Here is a 17023-nt window from a genome sequence, read left to right on the forward strand (position 1 = left end):
AGCTTATTGCCAAAATGGATGCGTTTTTTAAATGTCACTTTTCTTCTATTATTTCTGGTCTTGTCCAGAGGTGAAACCTGATGTAATGTTCTCGGGTGTCTTGCATGACATTGTTACGAAATGTAACACCTTTTGTTTTTGCCTCGCCTCCCCTGCGGTTTACCATCTCGGCATGACCTCAAATGTCCAAAAAGACGCAACAGGTGAGAACATAGTGTTTTTTTTGTCTTCATTGGGGTTTTTTTGTGCTTCTGCGTGGTGGTGTTGTGAGTTATGATTTCCTCTGAACCTACTGTGTTGTAGGGAAGGGCGGTGGAAAGCCCTCAGGTGCCGTCCCTGTCGCTGCCTCACTACGTTGATCCTGGATCAGTTATTTCGTGCAGCTATCACAGTTTGAGCCACTGTCTTCGTGCAAACATATTTCCAGGTGTGTACAGCAGTGGTCAGTCTTTCTTCCTATCTTTTAATCTTATAAAAAGCCTCCTTCAATATACCAGTAACCTTTGTTGAGAGTAGGAATACGGCAGTTTTCAATCATTTGCAGTGAAGAGCTTTAACATGGCTGGTGGCCATATGAAATAAATCAAGGGAAAGCTGTGAACACAACCGGTGTTACTCTTTTACATAATTCAGCTGTGAATGTTGCCATGAATACTGTGTGACATGCTAAATTACTCTCATTCACTTTGTATGCCAAGTGTTTTACGTAAGGTCTGCTTTTAATGTGAGTGCACCTGAATACTGGAATAAAATAGGGCTTATACTTAATGAACATTGCAGGAAGTTCTCAGTCATTACTCAGAGTTGTTTCACATAATGTTATTATTTAAATTCATTGATCAAATTATTATTACGTTTTTATTTTACGACCTTTAAAACATTGACCTTCGTCTTACCATCAGACCACATAAGTATATTAACTTGTTGATCACGTTGGCTTTAATCAAGTTATCTTACTGACGATAGCATTTATCTAAAATGCTTTATGCCTAAGAGCAACATCACAGATTCACCTGTTAATTCTAAGTGAGTTCTATTTCGTTTTTCACACTTTTTCTTCACCCCGAACTCCCTTTAGGTGCTTCTTTCAGATGGAAATCCCTCTCCAAGGACTCTTACATTAGCCACCCTCCAACAGCTTGGCCCACGGACCCTCATCTCTGGTACGGCCACAAAACAGACGACCTGGGTAGGCGCTCTCCTTCTTCATGATCCTTTATTTATCTTAAATTGGTTTTGTCTGTTTGTTCTGATGTGTTTTTCTAAATATCGATTTTTGCTCATCTGCAGTCCAGTGGACAGAGAGAAACATCATCAACCAGAAACTCGACAAGATGCTGACTGAAAAGAGAAAGAAGACCCACGCAAAATGAGGTCCTGTTTCCTTCCCTGTGACCACAACACACTCGCCGCCCTTTGGATTCACACTTCGGCCTTTTTTTTCGAAATGCTCATATAAAGTGTGAATTGAAACTATGCATGTTGTTAGCTAGTTGCTTAACAATAAACAAATAACAGGGTTGTATCAGAGTTAAAACACCATACATACAAACGATAATTAGTTCGACAAAAGTGATAGCAGCAGTCCTTTTGGTCATGGCGAACCAAACTGTAATTATTTGGGTGCTAATGCGATAGCAACAATATTGTTTGTGCTTTTATTTAAAGCGTTGTCTTCTCTTTCTACTTCAAAATATGATATTGCTGAGTGTCTTAAATATACGGCGCATAAAAGGCACAAAAGCTCTTACTCAAACCTATACAAAACAACCTAAACCGCTAAATGGTAGCAGCAGTTGAATGGGTTTCTTGTTTCTCCATGTGTGAAGGCAGCAGAACAGAGGTGGTTTCAACAAAAACCACTGAAACTTGCTTTTTTGTCATAACCTGCTACCTCGCCTACTGAGTCTGACCTACAACATACAGTATAGGTCATGGATGATCTGCAGAAGTTATCTTTACTACACAAAAGGCGGTGTAAGGGACTGTTTGAAGTTGTATACAGTGATTCAGTGTTATCAGCAGTGATCTGTGTAGTTCTGATTTTCCGTTTAAACCAGTGCTCCTCGTATAAAGCTGATTTTAGCTGTAGTCAATTGACATTAATAAGGCTATTCAACCCAACACTTCAATATTTAGACATTTAGTACATGTCATGTTCTTAATATCTTACACAGAATCCAATTAAAGTGTTAAATCAATGTGATTTAGTTCAGCAGGTTTGCTGGTTTAAGCTAACCTGTTTAGCATAAACAACCCTAGCCTGTTTAAGCTAACCGGTGCAATTAAAACATTAGGCAACCAAAACTATAATGACCTAAACCTCAACTTTTTTGGCTTATAACGAAATGTCAGCAGGCTTACTCGCTAAAAGGATGAGTGGTGAACATGATATAGACCTGCTAAAAGAAGCTAAAGAAATGTGGAACCACCATTAAAACCTCACAGGATATTGAGTCAGCTCTGGCCTTTACTTACAGGAATTGAACACAGGTGTACTTTAAATGTGGCCTTTCTCCACTTCATGAGTGTTAAATAGAAACGGCATTTTTTTAAATTAGCAATATTTTAACTGTAACACCTCCATCAGACTGATGTTTTTACAGTTTTTCATTATGAGTGTGCCCTCCCTTGTTTTTGTTCTCACCATCTAACCCGACCTTCCCCCTGTCAATGTGGTTTGTCGAGGGACTGTTTTCATGTTGCCATCCGAGCACAAGCATCACTTTGGCCTTCTTAGCAGCCTCTCGCCTCAAGCACAGCAGAATTTGACCTTCAGGCAAGAGATGCAAGCCCTTCTTCTTCTTGCAATTCGTTTGCACTCTCCCCTTCCCTCGTCTCTCTTGTTAATGCTGCAAGCTGATGCTGACACCTAAGTATGTGCAGGAACTCGTGGGGGAGGCATCTGATCACCCTCTGGCCCACTGTAGGCCTGAAACCCACTCATAACAAGGCGTGTGCTGACTGCTGGTTTCAAACGTATTGTGTTGCAACCGTTGTTGTTGTATGTGTATGCGTTGTGGTTAGTCGGCCTTATATGTATAGTGTGGATGAGTGTTGCACAATGGCCCTTCATTGAACTTTAAGATTGAGATTAAGACTTGTAGATACTGAAACATTGATCTTATATTATGTGCTACATTCTGCAGTCACGCTTTGGCATTTGACTTAAAAACACTGGGTGAAAATACACTCTATCCTCCGTCTCTATCCAAAGTCAAAGTCCACATGTGTTATACATACAGAACATTGAAATACCGTTTCTGGCAGTCCCACAGTGCAAGCATAAACAAGAACATATAACATAAAAAGATAAGAGCGTAGAAAAAAAGAAAAGGGGGTATACAAAAAAACCTAAGTAATATATACACATGTTCGACACCATCAACACAGTTTGACGGTAGTGCAAAGTGCGTTTTCAGTAGCAGCGGAGAATAGAAAGTGACTGGTGCTGGATGAGGGACGTCGTGTGAGGGAGGGGGATTAATGTCCTGGTACATTGGAATTGTACCAGGACATTAATCCATTGGCAGAATGGCTTTTTTTCTATGTAGGCAATCATAGGATAAAAAAAGGCACCTTGGTGATGATTAGGGTTAAATGCAATGTTGTGGAAATGGGGCTGAACTTGACTGTTACTTTAAGGGGCCCTTTATACTATTTCCAGGTTCATATTAGTATTAAGTGTCTCTACTGGGACATGTCTCCATGCTTTAATGTTCAAAAAGCTCTTTATGTTTCTCATACTGCCTGTGCTGCAGCACCTCTTTTCACCCTCTGTCTGAAACCAGAGCCCAGTCTGCTCTGATTGGTTAGCTGGCCCGCTCTGATGTGATTGGTCAACTGCCTAGAGATGTCCCGCCCTTAGCCTATTATGTACAATGTGTTGGAGCTAGCCAAGCTTGAGTGTTTCTTAGTGATGTCTCTATGTTGTGGAAGAAAACAAAGGAGTCCAATAAAGGCATTTCAGGCAGGGGGCAATACAGGAAGCACAACACCCTGCATTTATAGACTAATTCCTGATTTTAAGCTTAATATTTTAATGGAAAATGAAGTCTCACATTGCCCAAATTGCTGTTTTAATGAATGTTTATACAGCACTTTATCAATTATTCCATGAAGGTATATTACAAGAAGTTTATTTAACAGATTTGCAAAGGACCTACAAAATAATGACCAGAGGAGGAAACAGAAAGGACATTTTTGGTGACCCTGAGTAAAGATCAGGCTGCTGCTTTAACTCTACTCTCCTTTCTTTCTCTCTAGAGACGCACATCTCTAGTATAAATACATGTGTCTGCAGTGGTTGCGGCTAAAGGAGCAGCGGTTTTGCTGCTGTGCAACATTGTGTGTGTGTTTGGTATCTTAATTAACCCCACATGGCTCTTAATCTGGTGGCTGTTAGTTCTATGAATCTTCACTTTAAGTTTAATTTACATGAACCACTTCATAGTACAAAGTGCCCGTTTCCCCTTTCAACAACCCACTTATCGTTGTGATTGAAACAGGATGTGGTGTGTGTTCTTATTTTCAGTGTAATTATGATTTTAACAGCGTCCAGGTAGCTGCAGAAGGAGGAGGAGGAGCTGTGTTTCGAAAAGTCCCCCTCCTTCCCCTGTCCTCCCCCTTCCTCCCCCACCCGTCCTCTCACACCATCACACAAAGCTTCATGAGGCTTCCTGTAAGGCACCCGCTGTGGTAACAAATGGAAAATTTCACTGGGCAATTCAAAGAAGAGAGAGGCCCTTGAATGAGGAGACGGAGGGATGAGCGACAGAAACAGATAGAGAAAGAGGGAGGGAGATAGTAATGTGTGAGTAGAAAGACAGAAGAGAAAGGAACACTTCTAAACTCGTCAGTCCAGCAGACAAGACAACAATGTGATTCATCTCGGGGACCCCCTGCTACCCGACTGACCGAGACTCATGAGGTACTGTAGCACTTTTCAGAAAATAATTCATACGTTTTCATCTTTTTTGACATTGACTTTTCACACTGGCTCTTGTACAGTTGCATTGTTTATAAATGCATTTAAGATAAATCCATTTATCGTCCCTGTCTATATATTAACCCATGACTTATGGACACATACACAGCTATAGACAGTACGTTACATTTAAGTTTCTTTTCAAATAAAACCAACCGTGTTCCTTATCTTTTATTGAGGAGAAGTTTTTGTTAGTTTCCCCTTGTTCGTTGTGTTGTATGAACGGTGACTCATCCGCACTTTCCACAAACGTATTCACTTTTAAGTTAAAGCTTTGACACTAAAACCAATCAATGACTCAGACTGGGGAGAAAATGTACGGTGTTATGTTAAATCCTATAATCAGCGTCGGTTAAACATACTGTATATTTACGGTATTTCTAGGTCAATTCTATATATTCCTCTCTGGTTTATCAGCAGAAATCTCTGTAAATAAGCTAAACTTAATGAAACTACACTAATTTTCCATTTGTTTGACATGTGTATCTTCATCGCTTATTGCCCTTAATGTAAGTGGCTTTAAATAAAAGCTTTAACTGAATGTGATAAATTAAGCATGATAATTACTAATCATCAGTACGGCTAATAAGAAGCAGCACTCTCTGTTAAGCAACCAGTAAGTTTCAGTGATAACTGCCAGTTACCGCCTTCTCAGGATGACTTTTTTTCTCAGTGTGGATCTAGTATTGTTTTCTCACTTTCAAAACTACTCATCACTCTGCCATTAAAGACTGGCTGATGCGGTTTCAGAAATTAATTTCCCTGCATTAAAAAAAAATGCATCTCGAGGTAGAAAACTTGTTTAGGTGTTTCTAATCTGCTGAGTTACTGCATGATCATAGCCACCACTTTACAATAATCAAGTTTAAACACACACACAAATGTACCTAGATATATTCAAGTGTTGCGTTTGGATCCATCCCACTTTCATATGTGAACATTTATGTAACACTATTGATTTTGGTTCTCAGTATGTTGCATTGTTCCTCTATCCTCTATGTTTGCAGTCATATTGTTGTCATCACCATGAAGATCCTGCTGTCCCTTCACGTCCTGGTAGTTCTGTTTTCACTGCATGCAGCCAACTTTCACAAAGGCTTGAGAGGTATAACCAAAGACGAACGCAACTGAAACAGTTTCCAATGTTACTTTCTTATAAGGAGGCCCTATTATGCTTTTTGGGGTTCTCCCTTTCCTGTTTTATATACGTTTTTGTTCATGTAAATGGTCTTCAAGGGCTAAAATCCCCAAATTCCCTCCAGAGGGAGTTCCTCTCCCACACACTCCCCCCCTGCCTGAAACGCCCCCATTGAAGTCCTTTGTTTACTTCTGTAACATAATGACATCACTATGTAACACTTGTGCTTCTATTGACTAGCGATCCAACACATTGTACGTGATAGGCTAAGGGGCGGGACATCTCTAAGTGTTTGACTAATCACAACAGAGCTGGCCAGCTAACCAATCAGAGCAGACTGGGCTCTGGTTTCAGACAGAGGGTGAAAAGAGGTGCTGCAGCACAGGCAGTATGAGAAAAATAAAGAGCTTTTTGAACATTAAAGCATGGAGACATGTCCCAGTAGAGACACAGAATACAAATATCAACCTGAGAATTTGTAGAATATGGCTCCAATAAAATCCTGAAAATGGAAGTACCAATTTAACCTTGCAGCTGCGCTTCCTAAATACAATGTGTACAGGGATCACTGGTTTATCTTCATGAAGTCCAATGACACTGATAAAGAGAATAATGATGTATCTTTTGGTTGGTGTCTCTGTGTCTCAAGGACTCTCTTGTGTAAATGACTACATCAGCAATGTCAGCTGCACATGGGACAGCTCTGCAGCGGCTCCCGGTGCGGACTGCTGGATCTTTGGTGTGCAGTCAACATGGGCCAACATCGACAGAGTTAAGGAAGAAATTATGTAAGATGTCGAATATATTTTACTCATTCAATATTTTTTATAGGGTATTTATTTTTTTAACAAGATGTGATTTGGGTATTTCTTCTGATATAGTCGAAGCTGCAAGCTGAAAAAGCACATTAACTCTTCTCCAGGCTGCAGTCTTTTCTTTGAAAATAAAGTAAGTAATGTACTTAATTTGAACATGTTTACATCTCATCAGTGTTTTTTTAATTAGCCATCATGTTGCAGATGCTGAAGTAAATTATAAATTCATAGCAATAATCAGCAGTTTTGCTCCTAAGCTCCTGAACTGTTTAATCGATCATATTATGGATCCTTCCAGAAATTTAACAGTTTTAACGTCATGGCCTACATCCGTGTGGAGTGTAACGGCACATTGATGGAGAACATCACAAACTACTCTCCATCGGGCCACAGTGAGTGGCTTTTACTTCCTCAGTAACCTTTTTCAAGTGCTTCTTAAATGTGTTTTTGTTAAGATTTGGACATAAAAATCATGGAAAGATGTTTAAGAATTCAGGAAAATAACACCTGAAAGACATTATTACAAAGAAACCCGTTTAAACTGAAGTTATAACTGGTCATCAATTTGATTTAATTGAATTTAAACATCAGGAATGAGTTAAGTGTGTGTTTTGTGTTCCTACAGTAAAAATGCATCATCCAGGAGCTCCTAATGTCAGCAGCACAGCCAATGAGACGAGTATATCATGGCGTCCAGGCAGTCCTCCCTCCACCTTTTTAAAATCGTTTAACTTCGAAATACAGATCAAACAGAAACACAAGACTTGGAACGTGAGTGCTGACACTATACATGCATAAATGTGTATTTTACACAAAAATAAAATGAGAATAAAAGTGAGTCATACACACACAATGTAAAGTTCAAGCGGGCAGTCTGCACATATCACTGTTAATCCCATTGCTTTACTTGGCCAGACGAAGCCAAGCATAGTCACATACAGCTCCTGAACAAATCAGTAGTGTACCCGTTGTTGGATTACCCTGATATTGTAATCCTAAACCTAACCAATCCAACCATCAAAAGCTTAAAAGCACTATAGCTTTCCCACAGGTCTGCATAATAATTAGCCACGTGCTTCTGTTCATTTTAGGATTGTATGGGTTTCAGTCAATTGTAGCATTTAATTTTGACAGCAGTTGGATTGATAAAAGTACGTCAGCCTCAGTTGTGTTGTAAGCAAAATGCTAATGTCAGCATGCTAACATATTCACAATGAAAATGCAGTTTGATGTTTAGCAGTTGTAACGTTAACCATGTTAGCATAGTAGCACTACAGAGTAAAGCTCAGCTGATCAATCATTGCCAGTGTTTTGTCATTAGTTAAAGTATTGTATACACTTAAATTAGGATTCAAAATTCAATCTGAAATAGCAACATTTCCATCCATGCTAGCAGCATGGCTAAAAAATTTGCAATTTTATGGTGACCATTTTTTTTGTCACCATAAAATTAAAGGTTGTCATGCAAAGGTTGATGCACTGCTTACATCTGCTTCTTGTAGGTGTAACATCATGTCACTTCCCCTTCCACTCCAGTTTGCTCTTAATGTTGCAGGCAATATATCTATTTTTATCTATGCATCCAATAAGGCAGTGGTTGGTTTCACAAGAGTAAATGCAGCAAAACCGATGCCGCTTTAGCTAATCATTTCAGGATGTTCGTAGACTTCGCTTCTTTTGATATTGGGCTGATGTTTTTTTTAATGCTTATAGGAGGCAATTATTCTGTTCACAACAGTGAGAGAGGAAAGGATTCCTGCTGGGAAACTAAAGGGTCACTGTGAGGTCAGGGTGAGAGTCAAACCTGTTTGGTCAAACAAACCTGTTGGGTACAAAAGCCACTGGAGCAACTGGAGTCCAACGACATCCTGGATGGTGGCGACAAATGTGGTGGAAACATCAGAGAATGAAGGTACAAACACTTTGCATTTCCAGTTTTAAATCTGAAAGCTTACAGGCCTGTTGAGAAATGAATTCATTGAGTCAGATGAATGATGATGGAATATTTTAAAGAACCCTTTACACACGCTTCATCATCTCCTTAAGGTGAAGAAGGGTCAGAAAGGGCAGGTTTAAACAAGTTGTTATGGTGAGAAATTATGAATTATCCCGTCTGATTGATGTTTGTGCAGGCAAGGAGGAACGAAATGCAGACGAGCAGCTTAAGAAAGATACTTATACCATCCAAAAAAAGCAGATTAAAGGTCCAGAAGGCAAACAGGTACAGAAGGCAAATTAATTAGAGCATATTTTTTAATTTAGGGTCATATATAGGCCTCCTTCCTTACTTGGTTGGAGAAAGGGGAGTTTGCTCTAAAGTATTTATGTCTTCCACTTTAAAGAAATAGCCATATTCAGTTGTGAGTGAGACTACAGACGGATTTCACTCAATAAGAGTAGGAATTATGTGGGGTTTAGTTTGGACATGGGCTGGTAAATGGGAACAGGTGAGAAGGAGGTCAGGCGACTGCAGGGCTAATGATGGACAGGTCCACAGGTGAAGTGGAAAACAAAATAAAACAGGAAAAATAAAAACTGAATAAAGGACATTGAAACATAACCTATGAGTCTAGGAGAATAAATAATGACTTCTACATACGTCGTTACACATTGTAAAGTCCACTCTGTGTTTCAGCTCGGCTTCTGAATCAGACCAAACTGATAATGAGGGGATTGATTTTGGGCTTCTTCCTGGGTCTCATCATTTTAGCGATGGTCGTTTACAGGAGTTGTGCGAGCAGGGGGTGAGTATAACGCTGACTTGTGCCCTTGTGTGTGTGTTTGAATCCATTGTGTCTAATCCCATTTCTACCTTTTGCCGTTTTAGGCTCCTCAAAGGGAAGCCGGTTCCAAACCCTTCCAAATACTTCCACAGTCTCCAATCTGTCCACGGAGGAAATCTAAAGGTAAAACATTGAAGGACATTAGAGTAGCACCAACCTTCGCAAAGGCAATGCAATCTTAACAAAAGTGAAATTTGACATGTGTATCCCGACCTATTATTCGAACCAATACATCATTTGTTATTTATTGGATCATGCAAAACCCTTTTATATAATTCTGCTGAGACACAATCAAAACAAAACCAACTGATTGTCTTGGGACGACAGAAAGACTTTTGTTTGTTTTGTCAATTCTCCTAATTGGTGTACCCCAGGGCTCAGTGCTGGGACCATTTTTAATCCCCCCTAATGTTCACTCTTGGCTACACCATACATATTGTAGGCCTTACAAATGTCCCAATGGTGGAAGAAGTATTGAGATTACATAGTTATGTGAAAGGAACAACAACACACAATGAAAATACTACACTTCAACAACAACAACAAGCTATTGTCCTTTGCATTTCGTTAATCCTCTGCCAAACAAGAAGGACCCCAATTACTCCATCCGGACCAAGGTTGAATTATAAAGATGTACAGCCATTTCTATTAGGGCTGTTTTGCGGTTGAATGGCCCGTGGCCTGTATTCAGTTAGCAGATTTGGTTCAGGTTAATAGGAAGTAAAGGCTATTACTTACTGCCAGTAAAAAGGACAGTGTCACGGGATCAGCCCGTCAAAGATCGGAACTCTTTTTTCTTTTAAACCGCAAAACCACCTGGTGTGGTTTGTCTTTAGCTTGTAATCAAACCAGCAGCAACAGACAAACTCAAACTCAAACTTTTTTTTAAAAACTAGAGAGATTTCAGATTAGATTAGAGGTCACACTAGATTAGTTTACATCAGAATTACTTTGTTGTACAGCACAATGGAAATTCATCTTTGCCTTCTTCAAGAACAGCTGCAATTCACCCAAACAAATGACACAACACCTGTTAAAACACAGCATTAGGCAATATACAACAACTGCAATGCAATAAGATCTATGCATGACTAGAAATGGTAAAGTAGACATTCTTTGAGTGTACACTAAATCTCTCTTTATTTTCCCCTAGAATTGGTTGAATCCTCCGTCAGTGTCTGAGTCCTTCTTCACGGCGCAGCCTCTTGACCCCATCTCCCCGCTGGAGGTGTGTGAAAGCTGGGATGTCGTCGCTTCCACCTCCCCCTCCTGCAGCTCCACCAGCGCCCTGCTCCACTGCAGCAGCCACCCCTTGGCCGGCTCAGGCTCCTGTGGCGTCGTTGATAAATCCTCTTCCTCCTCTTCGTCCAGCTTCTCCAACATGGGATACTTCGTTTCCAGCTCCTCCGGCAGCAGCTCGGTTCGAACTGCCCCTAACCCCGCATACTTCACCTATACGGAGGATTTTCACAACCGTCTTCACCTCACCCTCTTTCCTGCCCCGGAAACCTCTCCAAACTACGAGAGCTTAAAGGAAGAGCCGCAGAGCCCAGACTCCGGATTCAGCTTTGGAAAGGAAGATGAAGACAGCACGGAAGATCAGGAGTTCGTGGAAGAAGACGAGCTTTTTGATTATCCTCCTCCTCTTCTTACTCTCCCTCTCCACCTTCCTTTGTGGATGTGCCCCAACTTCGCTGCTACAACCCAACCAAGTCCTACTCCGATTTCCCCCGAAAACCAGCAGCAGGTGGATGAACCTGCAGCTGGGGATGATGGCAGCTGGCCTACAGCTGGCGCCATGAGCAGGTCTTCCTCCATGCCTGTAGAGCCCTGCAGAACCGGGTACATGACCCTCAAAGAGCTGCAGACAACATTCAGCAATAAATCCATCTGAACACTTTTCAGAATCTGAATCTGAATCAGAATTCATTTATTTGTCATTTCCGCGAGGAAATGTACATTATTAGCATACAGGAGTGTAGCGTGCAGATAAAGTGAAGAGAATAGACTAACATGTTTAAAAAGTAGGCAAAAGTGACCAAATAATATGAAAGGTAGATGTTTTAATGTATCTGGAAGATTCTCTGACTGATGGTTTATCCTAATGTGATGTGAAAGCGAGCGCCTATTGTGCATTTTGACCATTTACAAGATTTTTACCTTTAAATTCAAAAATCATTACGAGCGACACTGGCTGACTGATCAGTGCTCTTAAGTCTAGATAAGCAACCCTCTCAAATGACATAAATACATATACACATAACATAAAGCTGCTTCACACTTTTGCTGTACTTGTAAAAAACATACAGTTTACTTTGCTTATGAAACATTAGTGTGCAGGAGGTTGGTATAAGATGTAAAAGCGTGTCCTTTTTATTTGACCCTCAGCAAATTGTAAAAGTTTGATGGAATATGCCTCACAAATGAAACTTGTGCCCCTTTTATATTGTACTTCTTATATATAGTTTTAAACAGTAGTATTCATGTTTTCATAAGCCCGCTTTTCAAATAAATTCAGGCAATTCAAGTTGAAAACATGTTCTAAAAAATCCAAAAGAAACGGATCACTTATCTACATAACAAGCTAGAAATAGACCCTTCATTTTTCCCCTTAACATAAGTCATCTGAAGCTCCTGATTTAAGGAATGAGCTGCTAACACTTTTTTTTATAACAGATAAATGAAACCCTAAGGAGAGCTGTGATGTAGACTGTTTGTTTTCTTTAAGTGTATTCAGTATCAAGCATTATTTACCTGAATTCGATTGATTTTCTGTATGTGTCTCTGGTTGAAAAAAGTGTGGACACCCCCGGTCTCTGGTATGAGTGAAGACAGGGGTTTGAGAGAAAGTCTGAAAGTACCGGGTTTCATGAACAGCTTGACTGATATTTAGAATATAATGTGTGCGGACGGAGCCAGATATGTAAGAGCAAGTACAAATCATCTGTTTATACACATACTGTGCTGTCTGAAACTGCTGCGATATTATCTAGCTGACATATAATGCACGTATTAAAGTGTGCGATACCTCATTGTTGAATGTGTAAAACACTGTGGGACTCCTACAGTATTCTCCTTTCATGCATTTCAATTAGCTTTATTGTAAGTGCTATAATACTTATCAATTAGCAAAGCAAAGTAGGAAAGTAGACTTTAAACTAAATGTTATTATCAGTTATAAATGCAGAAACAAACAAAAACATCTTCTTTTAGTTTGCTTTAACTTCAGCCGAACAAAGACGTGTGTTTTTTAAACCTCTTGAAAGCGACTTATATCATCGCAAAATATAAACCCTTCATTCCTGCAGGCAGATCTGGGATTTTGAAAGCAGTGAGAAGTGATTAAGATGTGTTTTCATTCTGTCAATAATGACATTTTACTTTACTGAGCGTTGCTTTAGAGTCTAATTGGCTTTAAACAGTGATGTCTGTTAAAGATATAAAACTGACCAACTACAGCAACTTCTTTACGCAATTCACACATTTGTATGTTTTTACTGTCAAAAAGGCAGCTGGTTTGCCGCTGATGTGTTTGTTTTTCCATCTCATTTGTTTGTATATCTTATAAATGATTTCATGCTGTTTAATAAATTGAAGAAATCCCTAATTAATCACCGTGTCATTATTTCACAAACAGATTATCCTCCTGATAAAGCTAACAATAAAGAATTGTGCGTGAATTAACAGTGGTGGAAGAAGTACTGATATTTTTTACCTGAGTAAAAGTATATATATATATATATATATATAATATAATCAGCCCTTAAATCAGACTGTAGTCCACCTGCAGTAAATCCAGCAGCTACCCTGCAGTATACAAAGCCATTCAAACTAGCTGCACCTTTACCAGCTCTGAGAACACTTTAATGATCAATCATTATAAAACATATCAGAGATATTATTCTGAAATGGACCAATCAAACAATGACTACTTTTACTGTCGCTACTTTAAGTACATTTAGAGGAGAGTACTTTCTACTTTCACTGACAAATAAAGAGGGTTTCATCCTCCGATTCTATCTACTGGAGGAACATTTAGAATACTTTTACTGTGACAGAGTATTCCTACACTCTGGTACTTCTACTTTACTCAAGTACAAGATCTGAGTACTTTTACTTTACTCAAGTACAAGACCTGAGTACTTCTACTTAAGTGCAAGATCTTAGTACTTTTCCCACCTCTGGGTATAGTACAAGTATCTGTACATTGCACTTAAGTAGAAGTACTTTAGTAAATGTACTTTGTTACATTACATCACTGCTGCTTAGTAGTCCATTTGATGTTACTGTATCTTTGCTGATCTGAATCCAAAAGTAGGTTTTTTTCTAACTTTAGCTAAGATACAGAAGGATACGACATGCATGTAACTGCACGATGAATAATTGTGTATAATATTTATTAGATTGCTCTGTAAGTCATTGAGGTCAGTGGTATTTGCTGCTGTCTCTACACTTGCAGTACATTTCCGTTGCAGTCGGTGACATGTGTGCAGAGACCAAACAAAATAAAGCTTCTGGTAGAAATGGGTCACCCTTTCACTTCCTGTGTAGCTGTAGAATGAGGGCTGCATAGGGTGTGTGTGTGTGTGTGTGTGTGTGTGTGTGTGTGTGTGTGTGTGTGGGTGTATGTGTGTGTGTGGGGGGGGTGAGAAAGAGTGTTAGAGACAGCATGTGTGTAAAGTTTGTATGAGATGTTTACATGTCCTGTCAGGTGGTCCTGGTGGTGTGTGAGAATGAGCGTGTGTGTATTAGAGTGCGGTTTGACATTTAGCTTTGACACAACCAGCGACATCCGCTCACCTCACAGTGTGAGGTATTTAGCCACGTCAGGAAGAACAGAGATGTTGGTTTTTGTCCGTGTTTGTGCAACTCTTCTTACCATGTCAGAGCTTAACCTATTTATTATACCCAAAATATGTCAAGCCACTTCAGTCAATTACAAAAGTTAGTTTTTTGTAAAAGTAGGAGCACTAACTTGCACTGAAAGAAACTGAGAATGTGCTTTAATTAACTGTATTATGTCCACAGATTTCCCATGAATGTATTTGGAATGTTAAAAACAATACTATTAAGTTGAACCTAATATATTTTAATTAAATGTTAAGTTATTGCTTACAACTAAACGCAGTACAGTTATGTAAAACATCTGTTCACAGAATACATTTAATTAAAGTCAGCATTTCTGTGTGTCAAAATCTTACTTAACTATAAACGTTTTGGCATCAAAATGTGCTTAAAGTACCAAAATGAATTAGTAATGGACCATTTTAGAATAATACACATTAAATGACTGGATTATGATTATTATTATTGATGTGTTCATCACAGCTGGTAAAGGTTTGACATGTTTTAGTATTTCCAATTTATTTGTACACTTACAGGCACATATTGGAGTTGTATCTCCTCTACATTTATTCAATTCCTTTAGTTCAGATTATTGTCACAAAATACATTTTTAAATAAAATATCACACATTACTTTTGGACTCAGCCCCCAGCAGTATTTAGAAGGCTTCAAATTAGCTCCACCTGCTGCAACATTAAAAGTGATATGTACAAACAGGATTTAATCGATGCATTTAGCAAAATGAAAGAATAGAATATAAGAAAGTGGATTTCAAATACATTTAACCTCTCAATTTGTATTTCTCCTTTTTTGTAATAATTATATCTCAGTAACTCTATTCATTTTGCATATTGTTTACAATCAACGCAATAAGAAAACAGTAAAACAGAAAATTGCAGTAACACTAAGGTCTTGGGCAAAGGGGCTAGAAGTATTCAGCACTTTCAAGGAAAAGTAGTAATACCACAGTTTCAGAATGCTCCTTTAAAAGTCCTGCAGGATTGGCCCATTTCAGAATAATCCATTAGTGTTTCTCTCATCCATGCATTCCCTTTAATGCTGCGACAGGGTGGAGAATGTTTGACAGCTTTGAATTAAATACAACAAAACGTTCAAATGCATTGGTTCATTATCTTGGAGGTAAAGTAAAGCTGTCAGATGCAGGAAGTTGAACAAAAAGTCAAACAAATGCCTCTGAATTTTAGTGGCATTGAATCAGTTATTGTTTTTAATGCAAATACTCAGAAAAGTGTGCAAATATCTTTAAATTGTGCAGATCTTCTCTGAATGTTTTAAGTGATTTTCACCATTGTTCTTGGTTATTTGTTGAGCCTCGTGCACAGGGCAATACGACAATATTAGGTCTGTGCCTCTGTTTGGATCCAGTTTTCCTTTGTTTAAATAATAAGAAGGATCCTATGTGTCTGATAATAGACTCAGATATCTTGCATGTACTGTGTTCATTCTGCCACTAGGGGACATTAGAAAGCTGAACAACAACAAATAAGCACTCCTTTCTCTGCCTTTTGTGTCTTCAGTATAACAAAGACAACTAGCAGCTGAAATATAAACCCTGATTTGATGGACATTATCTTAATCTGCTAAATATGCAGCTGCTTTGTTTGCTCAGCTTGTTTGATTTCCTTTAGCTTGTTTGCTCTGTCAATCACAGAGGAATAGATGTAGAGAAAGAGAGACAGAGTAAATGAAACAGAGGAGCTTTAATGAAAAACAGAAGTAAAGTCTGATGAAAAACCACAGGGCTTGTTTTGGATGTAACCCGTATTGAGAGGGAGGATGTGGGGTCGGGGTGACCGTGTTTCACCCTCTTCAAGAAACAGAAAGCCAGCCACAGCTGCACATCCTCCACAGGATTCACATGGAGCACTTTGACTGACTGTCTTCTCTTTGGGGGGGGGGGGGGGGATGAAATGCATTTATTTTATATAGAATGTACATTTTTATTGATGTTCTCGATTATACTATATATTTAAAAAGTTCCCTTTTCATTCGTAGAGAAGACTATTTAAAAAAGAGTTTTGAAAAGTAATAATAGTAATAATAATAATAATAAATAAATTAACAATAATAATTAAAACGTGCTTTAGTTTTTTTAAAAGCAATACAAATTTAAAATATAATTCAAATAACATATTAACTATTCAATAATAATAAATGATATAATAATAATAATAATAATAATAATAATAATAATAATAATAATAATAATAATAATAATACAATAAATTAATAATAGTAATGAACATTTTCTTTTGTTTAATAAAAAAGCTAAAAATATATAATTAAAATAACATGTTATAAATAATAATAATAAATGTAGTAAGTGTCCATTTCTGTCTGACTTTTTGGGAGGATTCAAAAAGGGACTAGGAATGTGAGAAAAAATATTTGGCATCTTCTTGCTTCAATAAAAATAGATGTCGCTAAGAAATGT

General features: G+C 38.5%; 1 protein-coding gene and 1 long non-coding RNA gene across 3 annotated transcripts; both read left to right on the top strand.

Moving 5' to 3' along the window:
• The first annotated feature begins 283 nt into the window (after positions 1-283).
• LOC134877675 (uncharacterized) lies at positions 284-1823 on the top strand. The gene is made up of 3 exons (XR_010167602.1): positions 284-427; positions 1079-1189; positions 1291-1823. It is a non-coding gene; the product is annotated as an uncharacterized LOC134877675 (long non-coding RNA).
• A 2839-nt stretch (positions 1824-4662) lies between these two features.
• Positions 4663-13334, top strand: il2rb (interleukin 2 receptor, beta). 2 transcript variants are annotated; one of them, XM_063903224.1, is made up of 10 exons: positions 4663-4930; positions 5995-6092; positions 6775-6913; positions 7007-7073; positions 7239-7332; positions 7566-7711; positions 8654-8852; positions 9576-9684; positions 9768-9846; positions 10877-13334. In XM_063903224.1, exons 1-10 carry the CDS (start codon positions 4926-4928, stop codon positions 11615-11617), a joined length of 1677 nt encoding a protein of 558 aa, XP_063759294.1. In that variant the 5' UTR covers positions 4663-4925; the 3' UTR covers positions 11618-13334. The 2 variants fall into 2 exon arrangements, with proteins under 2 accessions (XP_063759294.1, XP_063759295.1); XM_063903225.1 differs by lacking the exon at positions 5995-6092 and having other exon boundaries at positions 4664-4930.
• The last annotated feature ends 3689 nt before the right edge of the window (positions 13335-17023 follow it).

This window comes from Eleginops maclovinus, chromosome 16 (genome assembly GCF_036324505.1).
Source record: "Eleginops maclovinus isolate JMC-PN-2008 ecotype Puerto Natales chromosome 16, JC_Emac_rtc_rv5, whole genome shotgun sequence".
Classification (NCBI taxonomy): Eukaryota; Metazoa; Chordata; class Actinopteri; order Perciformes; family Eleginopidae; genus Eleginops; species Eleginops maclovinus.